This window comes from Colletotrichum destructivum, chromosome 1 (genome assembly GCF_034447905.1).
Source record: "Colletotrichum destructivum chromosome 1, complete sequence".
Classification (NCBI taxonomy): domain Eukaryota; kingdom Fungi; phylum Ascomycota; class Sordariomycetes; order Glomerellales; family Glomerellaceae; genus Colletotrichum; species Colletotrichum destructivum.
In genome coordinates, this window is record NC_085896.1 from 6,512,717 (window position 1) to 6,528,493 (window position 15,777).

Below are 15,777 nucleotides of genomic sequence, written 5' to 3' on the forward strand. Positions count from 1 at the left end.
CGGCCCTTCTAACGATCCGGTGAACGACACGGCGCTAGGGCAACAACTTACGAGGTCATTCCTGACTCCGCTCCGAGTCTAGAGACATTGATTCTGTCGGCGTCGCTCCTGGTGATGGTGGTACTAGCAAATGCATTCTAGAGAGCGTTCGCCTGGACCACACTCGTCGAATCGATGCCCATTCCAACATCAGCTGCGCGACTAAAAAGAAGCCTGAATACTTGGAAAGTTGGTAGTATTAGCAAAAAACATCAAGGTTAATCCCCGCATACCAACTGGTCAAGGATGCATGGTTCGAAATCATTGAAATAACGGGATGGGATAAACATGGGCGTTTCTTTGCGCTTCATTGAACGAGTTCAGAACTTGTAGGCTGGCTGGCTGATCGCCTGATAGAGAGGAGACTGCCATTTTGTTTTACTAATCCCATACATAATGACACTGAAGTCTACAACCAGATTTCGGTACATAAGAATACATAGGAAATCCCCCGTCACCATCACCCGGAAGTCGCCGATCAACAGGCCTCGGGCTTCAAAGGCTCTCCGTCGCTGGAACCTCCGTGGTGGTTTCATGACTGCGGCCGGTCTTCTCCATCCACATTATCTGCGTCAAACTCCAGTTTTGCGCGTCGTAGAATATCTTCCACATTTCGTTTGGTTTCGACTCGAAGGTACCAGCCTATGACTCGCAAGTGGTAGAGGGTACCGTGGCACTCGACGAAGTAGGTCAGGTCTTCGTCGGAGACTCTGATCTTGTTGAAATGAACGACTGTAAGATGTTCCCAGCGTGGAGAACGACTGATCTGTCCGAAAACATGGGGCTCGTGGTGATTATCCATGGAGGCGAGAGAAAGTTTCCGAAGTCCGGACGCGGCACAGAGACAGTCCACCAAGTTTTTCCATTGCGGTAGACGGTGGAATCGAATGTCGATGCTTGTCAAGCTTCTGAATGCGGCTGGGATGAAGGTTTGGTCCAGGGTGTTTTCGAATTCTTGTGTCCAGACCAAGTTTCTTACAGTAGACTGCGGGCATTCCATTGCTGGCTGGAGAAACTTGAAGAAGCCCTCGTTGGGTATTCCTGGACCACGGGGACCGTGGAATAGCAAGATTTCTTCATCGCTTGCGTGGTAGGTGTTCCTTGGTTGTCGTTCCAGATGTTGCGAGACAAACGTGGCAACACGGGGCATTCGAAGGATAGCCAAGGGGAAATATTCTCCCAAACTCAAGGAGGACGTCTGCTCGGTTCCTTCATCGTCTTCGGAATTCAATTCGATTTTGGATTCATCATACCTCCAGAATGATTGAAGAAACCGTGTGCGTTGATCAACTGAAACTGGTCTTTCGAGATCCTCGATCCACGCCTCAACGTCTTCATACGTGAATTGAGGACGTTCCAACCAGACGATTTCTCTTACAAGGATGGCGAGATGAGGGGACGCGGAGATCCTTAGGAAAGCTTCCACCTCAGACTGTAGCTGTGAGATACAGATGCGGTGGAACAGTCTCTCTTCTGTGGGCTGTTTGAACCATTTGCATGTTAGACGAAGACTCTTTCGGTCTTTGGTAGACAATTCGGGGGAAGAAACAATAAGGCGGATTATCTCGAGCGACAACTTGCTTATTGGCGGAAGTGGCACCTCCATGTTTTAAAAAGCGAGGTAAGCTAGTGTGAGCAACTAAGGTGATGAGCAACTGTGAAAGTAGTCGGTGATTTAAATACGTTTGGTCGAAGTCCATCTTGCGAGGGTGGCCACAGAATACAACGTCAGGCCAGAGATGCCTAGCCAGAGCAGCAACGCCCCAGGCTCCTTAATTTGACACGGAATGGCAAACTTACATCGATCGCGTTGATTTTAGGTGGCCCCCGACAGGGCTCCGTCGACCAGTCGCGGGATGTCCGATGGCTTCCTGTTCGCTTAGACTTTCTCGTAGGATCCCCTCCGGTTCACGCATGGCAACCATAATCAAGCCTTCTCATTTCCATTAGCACCACACTTAACGCCTCTCAATGTCCAGTGATCCTAGCTCTGGCAGGATCCGCACGCCCTGCCAACATCTACTGCCCACACCATAGCACGGATAGAGGTCTGGCTACGAAGGTGCCGGTGGGCAAAGACTCATGCCGCAGCCCTACATGATACTAGGGTCGAAATTAAAAAACTTGACGTGACTCGAGTGGATGCGATACTGAGCAACTAAGATGACCGATAGCCAGTCACAGATCCTTCACAGCCAATCAAACATCTTCCCCAACGTCTAGGGGCAACTTCTCGGATTGTAACACGACCAAAACTGCTGCGTGTGCAGGCTTTCAGGCATGTTCTGGGCATGCACGGTTCTTTTCGCCCTCAAACGTTCGTGACTGACCCCTGGCTGGCGTGAGGTGTTCAGGGGAGAGGTGTGTCTACAAGTACTTTTTCAATGTTGAGGGATCCCGGGCCTGCGAGAAACTTGGCCTATCGGATCCGCCGCTCGACACGCCGATCAGGGATCTGTAGTCAACACCGGGGCTGTCCTGATACGGAACCGCGTGGATGGAGATGCAACACGTGTTCTACCCGCTCCCCCAGGCAGACCCACATCAAGAAAGTACAGGTACTCAATACCAGCACGCACGTACTCGCATGGCCGGTGACGGTTTGTCAGGGTGGCCAGCGGAAAATGCATATATGAGTGAGCAGAAAAGAGTGTCTTATTCGTACTAAAGAGTGGATGGAATCACCACAGGCTTGTGGGCCCAATGCTATCCTAATAACTGTTACAGAGCTAGGGCCAGGTGGAAATGACAGGCTGGCCTGTTTAAGTACAGTCAGACGATTCTGGATGGGTTATGTCCATGACTCGCATAGAAGCATGCAAGGATTCTGTCAGCCGGCCACTGCCACTGCCCCACACAGGAGGTTGGACACAAACGAAGCCGTGGAGTTGACTCATCAGCGTTCATGCACCGCCAATCACAACATCTCTTTCCAATCGCCAGGTAGCGGTGATAATGTGATCGCCGCCAGCAGCGACTCCCGTAACCAATATGAGAATGATGTGACACTGCGTGCGCGCAAAAGTGACGGCGGAAATTTGAATGTCGGTCGAAGTGTAAGCCCATAACCCACTCGTTTCTCATTATTGGTAGATCTCGGAGACCAAACGCCGAGGGGTATGACTCCTGAAATGACCGCAAACCCATTTGCCATGTCTCCTCCAAACCCCTGCGACGATGTTATGTCGTCTTGTTGCAGTCTGATAGCCTTGATGATGAATTGGATTGAGTTTGCAACCAGGCTTTGGTCCTCATGTTGGCTCCAATTCCCAAACTCTTTGCGTGTGGTGTTTCCTGACCGGAAGAGAGCGAAAGGTGAATTTCCAGGCGACCATCAAGGAGCTTCAATCTCACAAGAAAATCGGATTGCTTATAAGGACGGTTGTGATTTCATTGCATAGTATCTGAGCATTAGTTACAGGATGATACGGCAATCCATCCGGGTGCCGCGGAGGCGTGAATCAAATGTTGCCGCCTCCAGAGGGATCTACATACGGATAGTTGAGCTCGTATTCTAGTCCAATGAGCAAGCTCGGCAATGCGAGATCCTTCAACTTCCTGTTTCCCTGAGGCACTTCGAAGAACAAACAAGGAGGAACCGCGTTCACAACACGGTCCTGCTGCGGGCCAGAGTAGGAAATCTCGGCGAAAATTGGAGGTTGGCAAGAAGCCCCTGATTAGCTGTTGCAGGAACTTGGGTGCGTGATTTTGATGGTTCTCGTGGTTTGCGGCAAACCGGTGAGACTCTAGGCCCCGGTACTAGCAGAAATGGGTTCGCACAGTTGGGGATGAAACAAGGCAAAATACGATGATTGTTGTTGTGTCTAGGTTCTCGACGTTGGCTATGCGGTGCGCACAGATCCAGTGGTTGTCATCTCTCCTCCTCTCCCAACTGGGAAACTCCGACTCCCCATCCAACTTCCCCAATGGAGATCCAAGCTTCTCAAATTTCCCCTTGGCAGGTACCTCAGAGATTGGCGTTACCGTACAATTGTTTTCAACACACAGAGATTCCAGTCCTATGAGCCTGCGGCCAACTCATTAGGGTCTCCGACGTCGGCCCGGAGTTTGTTTACGCTTGACCTTTATGGGCCCCAACTGACGGCCTGAGTCATCGGCGAAAAAAACACCCTTTTAACCACAAACTTACCAGCAGTTATCGGAGTTTGTTTACTAAGCAGTAGGCTGGCTCGGACAATCCATATCCAACATGCAAGCCTCTTCCTCGTCATCATCCTTTGTCGAGTCGGCTTCGCTCTCCTCGACCCCCCATAGTCGTGGTTGCTACACGAGGCCCAATTACCGACAATTTGTCGGATCTGACGTTGCTTTTTGCGCTGATCCGCAATATCACCACAACGACGGCAATCGCATACCTCAAGCAGAGTCTCCAGACACTCGATTTAGCAACCTCCGGGCTAGCGCGTCGGAAAGTGACAAAGCCGAAGCCGCGGCGAAGCTCCGAGGATTTCTCAGGCGTGCCTCTAACAGCAGTTTCTTCAACTCGCCGATCACCACCAAGGGCTCTGCGACGTTTGAGACAGTAGCTGCCCTGTTAACGGTGTATACAAATCTGAAATCAACGAACTCACACAGCATGTTGGGAACAGAATGCTTGATAAGCTTCGCCGCGCTCGTGCTCGCGACCGACCCACCGACAGACACGAAACGCGCCGTCAGGCTGACATCCGCATCGTACAAAAGGACGGGTGGATGCGGAAGTTGGAGATCGCCGTCCACTTCCCAGGCTTCAACTCAGCATGGAATGAAGCCCGCTGCAGCAAAACGCGCATTCCGATTCTCATGAAAAAGTTAACCCCGGTGATCAAGAAGGGGAAAGGGGACGAATGTCCCAGAACATACCTTCACGAACACCTTGTGCCACCCGCGATCTGGAAGCATCCTTCTCGCATGAAGACGGTAGAAGATATTTGTTACATGGCGAAGGGCGATAGTGAAGTGTATCCGCATGATGGTGAATGCTGGGATGGGTTCAAGGGTCCGAAGAACGTCATTGTCTTCACAAAACAACCGTGCCTCGCATACCTCATCCAACTGTGGTTTTCCGTCGTTTCCGCCCTGGTGCAGTCTAACATGTTGAATAAGGACCGCCAAGAGCTCTTCGACTGGTTTCGTTCCTCCACGGAGGATGAAAAGCCAAGTGGTTACACCAAAGTACTGGTCACAACATAGGAACTTGCTGGAATGGGGCTGGACGGTTTGAAAGTGGCCAACTATTGCATCCATTTTGGGGCCGTCAAAGACATCAACGCACGTGATCAGGCCTCAAGCCGCGTTAATAGGTCAGGCTAAGTGGATGGTGAGGAACCTCCGTACAAATTGGGCAATCATTATCATAGGCAGGCACAACCTTTTGCCATCCGCAGACCATGTGACGAGGGCAGTTAACTTCCAGCGGTTTCGGGAGGCAATCGTGACACAAGTCAGTAGCCTTACATAGTTAGTCAAAATCCTTCCCTCAGGGATACTAGTAACTTACACAATTACATTGTTGAAAACAAAACGATTTGCTACTGAAACGGATTGCTGTCGTGCAGATACAGCAAGATGCTGGAGTGCTGATGCTGGACTCGCGAGATTGCGATTGTCTGGGATGAGTGACAGTGCCAACCTCCGAAGCAAGCGCCGCTCCAGAGCTTTCAAGACTGGAGTCACGAGCCAGCGTCATAGCAATCTCATCATCAGTCTCGAGAGTGAGATCAATGATGACAGCATCATCCGTATCAAGAGTGAGGTCGACACACTCAGGATGGGCACTCAAGCTATTGTTGAAAGTGGCGATGGAGGCGTCTTCGGTAAGGTCAACGACAAAAAAGCGATCGGTCAGGCTGACACGTCTTGTCGGTTGATGGTCCTCATCACCGTCGGGAAACCCATCATACGGAGGACCGGATCATTCTCCTTGATCTTATCCAAAAGCTGATGGCCAACCTTGCTCAGAGATCCCTCCTCCGGCGGCGGAATGGCTTGGAAACCGTCCATCCTCTCTTCGAACATGGCCAAGAAGTCACCATACAAAGATGTCATGAGCTGCATGTCGTCTACAGTCAGTGAATTGTGGCGAGCCTTTTTTCTTGCAACTCCCAAGCGCTGGTATAGGGTGTTAAAGCCGTCGATGCGGCCGAACAGCGCGCGCAGCAGGAATGTAGTTGCCGGGCCGTTGCCCGCAGAAAATTCCCTCAGACGGCTGCGCCACGCGTCGACATCTTGTCGAAGCTGCCATAAATCATCCCTCGCCTCGTCGAGGGATACCCTGACCAAGTCCTGCAAACCGATCAAATCGACGCTCGAAGTATTACTTGGCGTCTACCACTGAAGTCTTGGAAAGGGGTTAAGCGCGGTTCAGTACATCCAAACAAGCAGAGGAACTTGCAATGCTTAGCTGAAGTACATTCTAGCGAGACAGAGCCGAAAAGGAAGGGACAGTCCGTGTTTGCTTGCTAAAGTGGAACTGGCAGGTGGTGGGTGCGCCAAGGCGTGCAAAGGGTGAGACGACCGCGCTGTGTCCCCAGCGGATGGAAGTCGAGTTGGAATAGCGCCTCGCCGAAGAGCAGCAGTTATTCGAGCTGTTCCAATGCTAGACCTGGCTGTGGCGCTGAGTAAGGCACTTGGTGTTGGTGCGGGGTAGAGCTCTCCGGTATTTAGCGGGAGTCAAGGCCCGGAGCCTGTCGCCAGGGTCGTCGAGGTTAGTGCAGTACAGCAAAAACGCATGGGAAATTCCTCTGTCACGCTATCAACTGATCATCCGTGATAAAAGTGTGCATGTGAATACGGTAGTTGCGACCTTCAAAAAATGATGGGATTGCTACTGCTCGATCGCGCGATCAACGCCCTTTTGTCTTCATCATTCATTACAAACCTCAGCGTAGGCTACACGATGCTTCCCAAGATCGACATCGAAGAGACCGCTCGCCCGGTGTCTCCTAACGTCGGGGCGCGAGAGGATAACATCACTTTCCCCAAGCCGTCATCCCACAGCCCGTTTCGTCGCAAAGCCTACACCGGCGCCCTCGTTTTCAACCTCGCTTCCTTCATTCTCCCTGCCCTCTACGGCACCCTCTCGAAGCTTTGGGTCGCCAACATCGATTCTTCCCTTGTCGTAACCACCGACGCATACACTTATATCGGCGTAGTCGCAGAGGTCCTCAATGAAGGTCTCCCGCGAGCGGCATGGGTCATCATTGGCGACCAAGCCTCTCGTACCCTCGGACAACGGCTTCAACTCACACACACACTCATCCTCTTCCAATCCATCTTGGGCCTGATCATGAGCCTGGCATTCGTGGGTGGGGCCAAAACGTTTGCCGATGGCTTTGTGCCTGTGGAAGTCCGCGATGTGAGCGTTACATACGTGCGCATCGGAGCGTTCAGCGCGTTTAGCTCTTCGATTGAGACAGCCGTTGCGTCGGCTACAAGGGCGCTTGACCAACCTGATGTCCCGTTGATCATGAACTCCGTCAAGTTTGCCGTTAACATCATCCTGGATCTGTTGATCATCTCAAGGATTCATGTTGGCTCTCATCAGCCCACGGTTAACATGCAAGCAGGGATCCAGCTCGCTTGTAGCCTGACGTCGGCGTTTATGGGTCTGGCATACTTTCTCTGGACGAACACCCTTCAATATCGGAAGCACAGAGGCAGCCGAGAGGAGTGGAGTACAACAAACGCCAGTGCCAACGCGCTTCTAATCTTGCTTCGTCCTGGCATCCTGACCTTCCTCGAGTCGGCAATCCGCAACGCACTTTATCTCTGGCTAGTCAGCAACATCGTGTCAATGGGGTCAACATACGCGACGGCATGGGGCGTTTTTAACACGATTCGATGGGGGCTTATCATGGTCCCTGTGCAAGCCCTCGAACAGACCTCCCTCGCTTTTGTCGGTCACACATGGGGTGCCTGGAGACGGGCGATCGGAGTTGAAACCCGCCGTCCAAAGGCTACGAAGCAAAACATCATCAAAATCGCCCGGCCAGCTCTCGTCTCCCTCATCATTGCTCTCGTCATCGAGGTCCCTGTCTGTCTATTCCTTACATACTTCGGTGCTCGTCCTTTCGCCCGATACCTTAGCGGCTCGGATGAGGTTGCCGACGTGACAGCAATGATGTGGCGAACTATTGATTGGTGTTACATCTTCTACGCCATGTCTACGATGCTGGCGACAATTTTGTTGGCAACGCGACCAAGATGGTACCTTTGGCAAAGTCTAACGAGCAATTTACTCTATGTGTTGCCATGGGCGATTGTATGCCAGACGGCGCGTTTGTCGGCTGATAAGGCTTGGACCTATCATAGTCTCGTTTTTGGCGGCAGCCTTGTCTTTAGTTTTATTGATGTCTGTGTCGTAGATGGCCTCTGGATTTGGACTTTGATGACTGGCATGATGAGACTTGAAGTATTCAGGAATTGAACAACAAGCGGACCGTTGCCATACTCTGATATGTAGGACAATAAGAATTATTATCTTTTTTTCACCATTTATCCTATCTTGTGTCGACGCTGACGCGCTCGCTGGCTAGACAGGGTCTCTCCGGTTGGCACCAACACGGACACCGGGCGATGAATCTTCGAGTTACCATCAACCTCACAGGCCCAGGGGCCGATACCATAGTGGGTATGGTTATAATCATTGTAGCTTTAGTTTCCTAGATTCTGATCGCTTGGCACATCTTCTAGTTGCACGAGAAGAGGGAAAGGGTAAAAGACGGGAACATTTCAGGAGAAATCTTCGCTGCATGTAGACGAGTCCCCGTGCGATAATCACAAAGTTGATTACTGAAGAGCTACGGAAGTGTGTCCCGGGGGCGTTTGAGTCCATCCTCTATGCAAGCCCTGTCGCTCCTGGGTGAGGCCAGGCTGACAACTGATTATAAGGTAATCCGAGTGTTGTGTGGAGTGGATCCGAGTGAGCGCTCGTAACAGTTTCTCTAAATCATTTGTCTTATCGGCCAACCCGCCTTCTCCACTACGCTCGGAGACATTGATGATCGAAGAATAACGCAGTGATAAGTTTCCGCGGGTTCTCAGCAAGCTTCACGATACCGGACATGTGCAAAGTTGAAGCCTGACGGGTTTTCGGAAGTGGAAGTGCTCTGCAAGTACGCGGCAGGAGCTCTCCTTATCCAAGTTGGGGCTTCGGGGCAGCGGACGTCTGACTGTCCGGGTGATGGGTGCCTTGGTCCAGGACATGACCCCTCACTGAAAGAGATATGCCTTGAGGCGGGCGCCAAGGCCGGCAGCAACTGCGGTGTGGGATAGGGACGGGCGCTTGTCGCATTGTCTCCCTGTGTCTTCGGCTGAGTCCGCAGTGACATTGTTGGGCCACCGGGCCAGTCAACGAGGCTTAGAAGCCTAATTGCGGGATCGAACGAGATGAATATTAGCGGCCGCGTACTCTGGGATGCCCGTGGCTCAACGGCATAGATCATAGAGCGGTCGTCCATGACCCCTGATATAGGACTGTATATATCGTGGTCTTTGGGGTTGAGAATGTTGTCCAACTTTTGGGGGCATGAGGTATCCTGACTTGTTTCGAGCTTTGGTGGCCACCATGATATCGTATTAGGCGTACAGAGCTGGAGAGCCCCTTGTCCCGAGCCGTCCGCAGATGACCGTTGCAGACTGTGGTTGTCTCTGGCATGGTTGAAACGAGATATTGAACGTAACTGTAGCTTTCGCATATTGGAGCCATAAGCAACAGGGTCGTTGCAAGTCGATGAATGTTTCGCAGGAATGGTTATGAGAATGTATGAAGCATTGGCTGAGAGTTATCGATGATTTCAAAGCAAACGGTAGAGCCGATGTCAGATCCGACTAGGTCCTCGAGAACCAAGTGGTCTGCAGCCCACTGTTCCTTGCAGATGTCGAATCGCCTTAGAACCCATCTTTTGAAGCCGTCATCTCTAGTCACTGAGTGGGTGCCATAGTAGAGACATTCCCTGTTGTTGCGTGCAAACAGCTTGGACGTTGATTCGAGACGATGGGCTGTTAGAAGCCTCGTTTGCTGCACATCTATGAAGATGAGATGGCGTTGGCCTCCTGTCTTTGGTGTACTGTAAAGACAGGTTATAATCCCGCAGGCGAAGTGTACTGGTCGAAACTTGAACTCGCTACCCTCGATGGCTAGTCCTGGAATAGACAACAGTAGCGGACGGATGTCGATAACTATCTCCGAGTCCGCAGATCCATGTAAATGAAGGAGGCGGAGCGTGTCGTAGCCTTGCGTGTAGCAAAGCATGCCGTCGCAGTACATGAAGTCATCCGCGTGAGCAACGATCGCGGTGGAGTATGGCGCTGCGGTGGCGACAGCATTCTGGATCTTGACTAGTCGTCGCAAGCAACGGGCGTATTGCTTTGAGGAGTAGGCGTTTTGGACGTCGGCAGAGTATGGGGCATTGATCTACGCCACTCAGTCAGGATAGGAGAAGAAATGTCTGACCGAATGGGGTCTTACCTCAAGCACAGCCCGACAAATATTGTCGTCTGTTACGAGATATCTTAACTGGGAACGAACTAGGCTGAGGTTGAACAAGTCGTGTAAGTCCAGCGATTTTGTTACGTAGGTCATGATCTCGATGGGAAGCCGTTGCATTTTAGATAGGCGGGGGCGAATCCTGTTTCTGTAAGGTGAAGTGTTGCTTCAACGACAGATTCAGAATACGTACGATCAAGGGGAGGGGACTGCGCCAGCGATGTTGGGGTTGTATCCGAGAAAACACAAGGGGCTGGAATCACTGTTGAAAGGCATGCTCGTCGAAGCAGAGCGATTGCTGGTTCCCTTAAAGGAGGCATGTATTTGCAGAGCCTCATTCTTGGCAGACCAGAGGAACCAGTTGAATGAGCCAGTCGTCGGCCTTGGAGTGTGGAGCCAATCGCGTGTACCAAGAGGGCGCACGCTAGCCTCCGTTCCGACGGGTTCCTCAAAGCCGCGGAGTCTGTCGCTCCCACCATGCATGAACGCGACGCCACGCAGCGCACGCGACCCCGTGAGAGATACGCTGACGCTGTGTAGCCTGCGTTGTGTTATCACGCCCTCACAACAGGATAAGGGCTTCGTAAATTCGTAACCAACCCTGGGAGTGCCATACCATGCATCATCGTCGTGGCCTCAGGCGTGTAGCAGTTCGGCCTGTGACCGAAGTCCGGGTCAAACCGTGTGGCCAGCGTGATGCGAAGGTGTTGGGCGTCCAATAATACACCGGTTACAGCGCAAACGGTTGGCGTCGGTCTCGCACATTGTCTTCCCTGCTTGAGCGAACAGGCCTAAGGTCGCATTTGCTTTGTTGCTTTTGGTGGGCTAGATTCTCCTGGGCCCAACCTGACGCAGTTCAGGAACTGGCTCGCGTGGCCTACGCCGCTTGCTGGAAACCTGGCCGCCAAGAGTGCACGGCATGGAATGCAGTGCCAGTGCACAGCGGAATAAGATGCCGACCCACTCTTCCGAAAGTCGCGGTACTCCCGTGGTCGACCGGAGTCGACATCTGGAGGCAACGGCTCCAGCCCCTCGCTTTTTTCTTGTGTCCAAGATGCCATTTGCAAGACGCACGCCCTCCCTGCGATGAACACAATGCAGCCCACACGGCACGAAGATCCGCTGGCTCCAACCAATACTACAGGGGTGCGTGATCCAAAAGAGGGGGTGGCTATCAAAAAGTACATGGCAGGGATCACGACCAGGCGCCGGAAGCGAGGTAATACGCAGCAGACTGGGGCGCCTCTGAGGTTGCGCGAGCCAACTCGCGAAAGCGCAAGAGCTACTTCGCAGTGCCTGCCGAGAGATGTATCATCCGCTGGACCAGCGAGCAAGAGCCCGCAGCGCTATGCAGGCCTCTTTTTCGGGAGGCTGGAGCAGCCCCAAGGGCCATTGCAGCCGCATACACGTCGAGGACTCAGCGGTGTGTACTCGAAGGTGCCGCCCACTGCAGATCGTCCGACCAGATTGTCCGACCTTCACTGTCCTTCCCCGATCGGCATGGCAACACGCCATGGCAAGGCCGTAATCTCGCCATTCTTTAACGGACTAGGCTGTTCGCCGCCTTTGGGCGCACCTCCCTCGGCTCTCACTGTGGCGGCCCCCGTTGGGCTTCATCGATCGAGGCGCCTTTTCCTCAGCAATGGGCTGCTGCGACTTGGGGCGGGATGCCGCTAACCGCAGCTCCAGCTTCTGCCTGCGTGTTGTGTCTCCTGGCATCCGTACAGGAAACTCGGTCACAATATCTTTTTCTGTGAACTTACCACTCACTGCGCCGCGCAGCGAGGGCCGTTAGCAACCTCAGATCCAATGAGGGGGCCAAGGTTCCTTGATCCAATAATCCGGCCAAGGCTACATCCGGTCTTGGCGGTGCCCCTTCGATCTCCAACTGCAAGGGCAGTCCTGTCCGGCCGGTGAGCCAGGAGTGTCTGCGGCGAGCCCTTTAGGAGTCCGGTCAATATACCTTTCAAGGGCAACGGAATCCGCGTCTACGCAATCTACGGAGGAGCGCTGGTCCCGGCGTTCGGTGTTTGCGTTCCGCTCCCCTCCACATGACCCCATGATACCAGGGGCATGAAGGCGACGACGATGGCTTGGGACCCAATCATATTGCCTGCAGAAGCACGCGAGAGGGGTACAAGAGATGAACCAGACCTCGTAGACGTTCATTGTCCGCTCCTGTGAATTCAAAGAGGCAGGTTAAAAGGGCTCAAATACATCGCACGAACAAGATTGCTTCCCCTTGTCAAGCCTATTGCCCTTGCTGGATGTGGTCTTCTAATTTGTCTTAGTAGACTGCAGTCTACGGAGCATGTTCTCCATTCCATGTAAGCCCCCTTCTATTGTCCCTGCTTCTGGTGACGCTCGCTCAGATAACAGTAGCCCGCTCATCTCCCATCGAGGCGTTCAAGAATCTGGGTTACCACCGTACAAGACTCCACGGGTCGGCGTTCAAGTCGTCTCCTCCGGTCTCTATCTATCTTTGCGTTATATCTTCCATCTATCCATTACCAAGTCTCGTCGTATCACCATGCGCAAAATTCATACCAACTGTGAGCCTGGTTCTTGTATCAATGCTTGACTTCTTGTCTGACACTTGTTAGAATATCCCACTTCTCCCAGCAACTGGACAGCTTCACGAAAACCATTCAATAACAAACTCAAGTACACTATGGCCGTCACATTCGAACCATGGGTCCGGATGCCAAGGACTTGCAAAATTCCTTCAACCGGTGCTTTAGCCTCTGCCTCTCCGGACACCTCAACAGCCTCAACTGTGCCGGCTACTGCTAACCGTGTTGCGGGCTCCTCTGGAATCATTACAGAAAACCCTGCAAAACGTCGCAAAAGCTCGAACGACTTCTTGAAGCTTGGCAGTGCTTCTACTCCTTTGGGGCGCCACGAGTCCTCCAGGTCGACCGTCCCGGCCTTTTCCGCCCAAAAACTCCCGAATGTGCCTGACGTCGCCCTCGCAACTCTGGCCCGCAAGAATTATAAATTCTTGCACTTCTTTTGGGCCATGGATCCAGACAAAAGAGACGCCATTATTGCAGAGATTGGAGACGGGGTGGATGGAGAGACGTGGTGGAGGGTCAACCATTACCATCCGCTATACGCCAGCGAACCCTGCAAGATTGCCTTCCTCATTATAGCCGAAAAATATCTTGACCAGAAGTCGATTCAAAAAGCGATAGCGGATTACAAGCACGAAAAGAACAAGACGAACAAGGGCGAGGGCCAAAGGCCGCCGATGAGTCAATACGGATGCTACCGCTGCTACACGCTCCAGCCCGAGGCAGCGTTCGAAGCCAATCCTCCCCACGTCGTCGTGTTTCCCTGCGGACGTCTCACTATGTACAAAGGAGAAAATGATCTCCCGGCATTCCAAGGAGGAGCACATCTTCTTCGGAGGTACTGCATTGAGTGCGGCGTCAGGGATGGCTTATATCTCGACAATGTCTTGGTTGAGTCAATGACCAATCAGAAGTGGTGGGTGTGTAAGTGCCGGCGTATACACTGGGTATCGCCCAGCAAGTCGTATGTGGAATGCGAAGGCTGTCTCAGGAAGAGTGCGTTCAGATCGGTGAAAGAGGAAGTCACAGTACTTTTTCCTTCATGGGGAGTTCCCCTTATGGAACTGGGTCCTAAGGAACATCCGACGTGTTGCAGTCAGGCTGACATAAGGCGTTAATTGCTGCCCGCAATTAACGGCGTCGTTTTTGCGACACGACGCGTATTCGACAATGCATATGTGGGATTCAACGACCTTATCAATGGACAGTGAAGAATCCGACCTCACTCTTGCCAGTGTTCCTGCCTGCAGGCGGGTATGCCATTCGGGCGGATCCATGCCGGAGCTGTGGCACTCCGAGGTGTGCACACTGTTTTGTGACTAAAAGGGTCAAAGTAGCCGGGGAACTTGAGGCGTCAGTGTGGTGGTCACTGTCCAGCAAAACTACAGGCCGACTGACATGGATATGGGACTGCGAACACAGTTGTTTTTTGTGAATTAGGGCAGATTCGGCAACAATTACAATGCATCTACTCAGCCTTCTTTTCAATATTCTATCCGGGTCGCCGTGATACTCGCTGATACAAGGAAACTATTTGACAACACTGGTGTTGTATCAATTACTATTGTGACATCAGTAGGTCACAAATGTCAACGGGCTTCGATAGTAATTGCATCCGTTGTTAGGCCCAGCTTCCGCCTGACAAGTCGTTCGTATGGCAAATCGAATCGGAAGCCTAGAGGAAAAGTTGGGAAGTTCCGGAGACGGAGCCAGCATAGCAAGGCCTGAGCGAAGGTAGTTTCACGGTGGCCCGCGTGTTACCGATTTCTACGCATCTTGAAATAGTTTGGGATACCAGAGGGCCCGCCATCGCAATGTTGTGACTATAATGCTCTGTCAGTGTCATCGTTGCATATCTATATAGAGACAGGAAACGTACGTCTTAGTATTGACCAAGTTGATGCTCTTCTCGACGCAAAATTCCAGGAATTGCTTCTTCGTGTGTTCCCCCTTGAATTCTATCAAGAAATTTCCTCTCGGCTTGTCTGGTACCAAAACACCCCCCTTGCAAACGATCTCGAACTTGCGGGCGTTGTCAAACCACCGAATCTCGTTGATACGCTCCGACTCCAAGTGGAAGTTGACAGGTTCGCTGCAGATGGCACAAGCAGGGCAGCCGTTTCCGCCGGCGGGCTCCCGATCGCCGGCGATCCAGCACTGTGCTCCATTGGTTCCAACGGTGTCGACAATGCACTTGTTCCAACAAAGATCGGTAGTGTGGCCGTCGTGATTCGAATCATTGGTTTGCGACGGGCCCATGGTTCTCTCGCCGTTGAGATCTCGCAGCTTGACATACTTGGGGTCATGACGGAAGTTGAGAATCGTCATGGTGAGACTGAATCTACTCCCTTCGGCGTTGATGATCTCATGCAGGCGCTGTCGAAACCACTCCAACGGGGTGACGTTATCGAGCTTGAAGCCTTTCAATGCTAGCATGGTTTCGGCCAGACGGAAAATGACATCAATACTAGTTAGGCTGCTCTCAATGTATTTCTTCGCCACGAGTTGATACGGACAAAATTCGGCGCCCTCGAGGAATTTCAGAATGGTTGTTCTCTTTCTGAACTCTTCGTTGAGAACTTGTGAAGGCATATTGCGCCGCACATGCGGTAGCTGTTCAATCCAAGGCGCGATATCTTCCCAGCCCAAGTGGTGCCAGATCGCCGATTTGCACAT

The 15,777-nt window shown here is 52.3% G+C and overlaps 7 protein-coding genes across 7 annotated transcripts; 3 read left to right on the plus strand and 4 right to left on the minus strand.

Annotated features, from left to right (window-relative positions):
• Positions 1-391: 391 nt before the first annotated feature.
• CDEST_01971 (uncharacterized protein) lies at positions 392-1,746 on the minus strand. The gene has a single exon (XM_062918130.1). The coding sequence runs from the start codon at positions 1,643-1,645 to the stop codon at positions 572-574; it is 1,074 nt and encodes a 357-aa protein (XP_062774181.1). The 5' UTR covers positions 1,646-1,746; the 3' UTR covers positions 392-571.
• A 2,503-nt stretch (positions 1,747-4,249) lies between these two features.
• Positions 4,250-5,241, plus strand: CDEST_01972 (uncharacterized protein; the record flags this gene model as incomplete). Its single annotated transcript, XM_062918131.1, has 2 exons — positions 4,250-4,602; positions 4,650-5,241. The coding sequence occupies 2 exons, from the start codon at positions 4,250-4,252 to the stop codon at positions 5,230-5,232; spliced, it is 936 nt and encodes a 311-aa protein (XP_062774182.1). The 3' UTR covers positions 5,233-5,241.
• A 1,536-nt stretch (positions 5,242-6,777) lies between these two features.
• On the plus strand, positions 6,778-8,472 carry CDEST_01973 (uncharacterized protein). Its single transcript, XM_062918132.1, has one exon. It carries the CDS (start codon positions 6,854-6,856, stop codon positions 8,465-8,467), a length of 1,614 nt encoding a protein of 537 aa, XP_062774183.1. The 5' UTR covers positions 6,778-6,853; the 3' UTR covers positions 8,468-8,472.
• A 337-nt stretch (positions 8,473-8,809) lies between these two features.
• On the minus strand, positions 8,810-11,106 carry CDEST_01974 (Putative F-box domain-containing protein). Its single transcript, XM_062918133.1, has 3 exons — positions 10,722-11,106; positions 10,511-10,670; positions 8,810-10,456 (listed from the first exon to the last, which is right to left on the minus strand). Exons 2-3 carry the CDS (start codon positions 10,646-10,648, stop codon positions 9,794-9,796), a joined length of 801 nt encoding a protein of 266 aa, XP_062774184.1. The 5' UTR covers positions 10,649-10,670; positions 10,722-11,106; the 3' UTR covers positions 8,810-9,793.
• On the minus strand, positions 8,813-9,777 carry CDEST_01975 (uncharacterized protein). The gene has a single exon (XM_062918134.1). The coding sequence runs from the start codon at positions 9,735-9,737 to the stop codon at positions 9,081-9,083; it is 657 nt and encodes a 218-aa protein (XP_062774185.1). The 5' UTR covers positions 9,738-9,777; the 3' UTR covers positions 8,813-9,080.
• A 1,164-nt stretch (positions 11,107-12,270) lies between the features above and the next one.
• On the plus strand, positions 12,271-14,550 carry CDEST_01976 (uncharacterized protein). Its single transcript, XM_062918135.1, has 3 exons — positions 12,271-12,855; positions 12,911-13,080; positions 13,132-14,550. The coding sequence occupies exon 3, from the start codon at positions 13,200-13,202 to the stop codon at positions 14,217-14,219; it is 1,020 nt and encodes a 339-aa protein (XP_062774186.1). The 5' UTR covers positions 12,271-12,855; positions 12,911-13,080; positions 13,132-13,199; the 3' UTR covers positions 14,220-14,550.
• A 226-nt stretch (positions 14,551-14,776) lies between these two features.
• CDEST_01977 (uncharacterized protein) lies at positions 14,777-15,777 on the minus strand (the record flags this gene model as incomplete). The annotated part of the gene is made up of 2 exons (XM_062918136.1): positions 14,777-14,924; positions 14,981-15,777. 2 exons carry the CDS (start codon positions 15,775-15,777, stop codon positions 14,777-14,779), a joined length of 945 nt encoding a protein of 314 aa, XP_062774187.1.

What these genes read in the sequence shown, in the direction of transcription:
- CDEST_01971 (XM_062918130.1), bottom strand. Translation starts at nt 1,645, where the DNA reads ATGGAGGTGCCACTTCCGCCAATAAGCAAGTTGTCGCTCGAGATAATC.
- CDEST_01973 (XM_062918132.1), top strand. Translation starts at nt 6,854, where the DNA reads ATGATGGGATTGCTACTGCTCGATCGCGCGATCAACGCCCTTTTGTCT.
- CDEST_01975 (XM_062918134.1), bottom strand. Translation starts at nt 9,737, where the DNA reads ATGCGAAAGCTACAGTTACGTTCAATATCTCGTTTCAACCATGCCAGA.
- CDEST_01974 (XM_062918133.1), bottom strand. Translation starts at nt 10,648, where the DNA reads ATGCAACGGCTTCCCATCGAGATCATGACCTACGTAACAAAATCGCTG. An exon ending in TTTGTCGGGCTGTGCTTGAG is followed by an intron (nt 10,457 to 10,510) that starts GTAAGACCCCAT and finishes TGAGTGGCGTAG; the next exon opens with ATCAATGCCCCATACTCTGC.
- CDEST_01976 (XM_062918135.1), top strand. Translation starts at nt 13,200, where the DNA reads ATGGCCGTCACATTCGAACCATGGGTCCGGATGCCAAGGACTTGCAAA.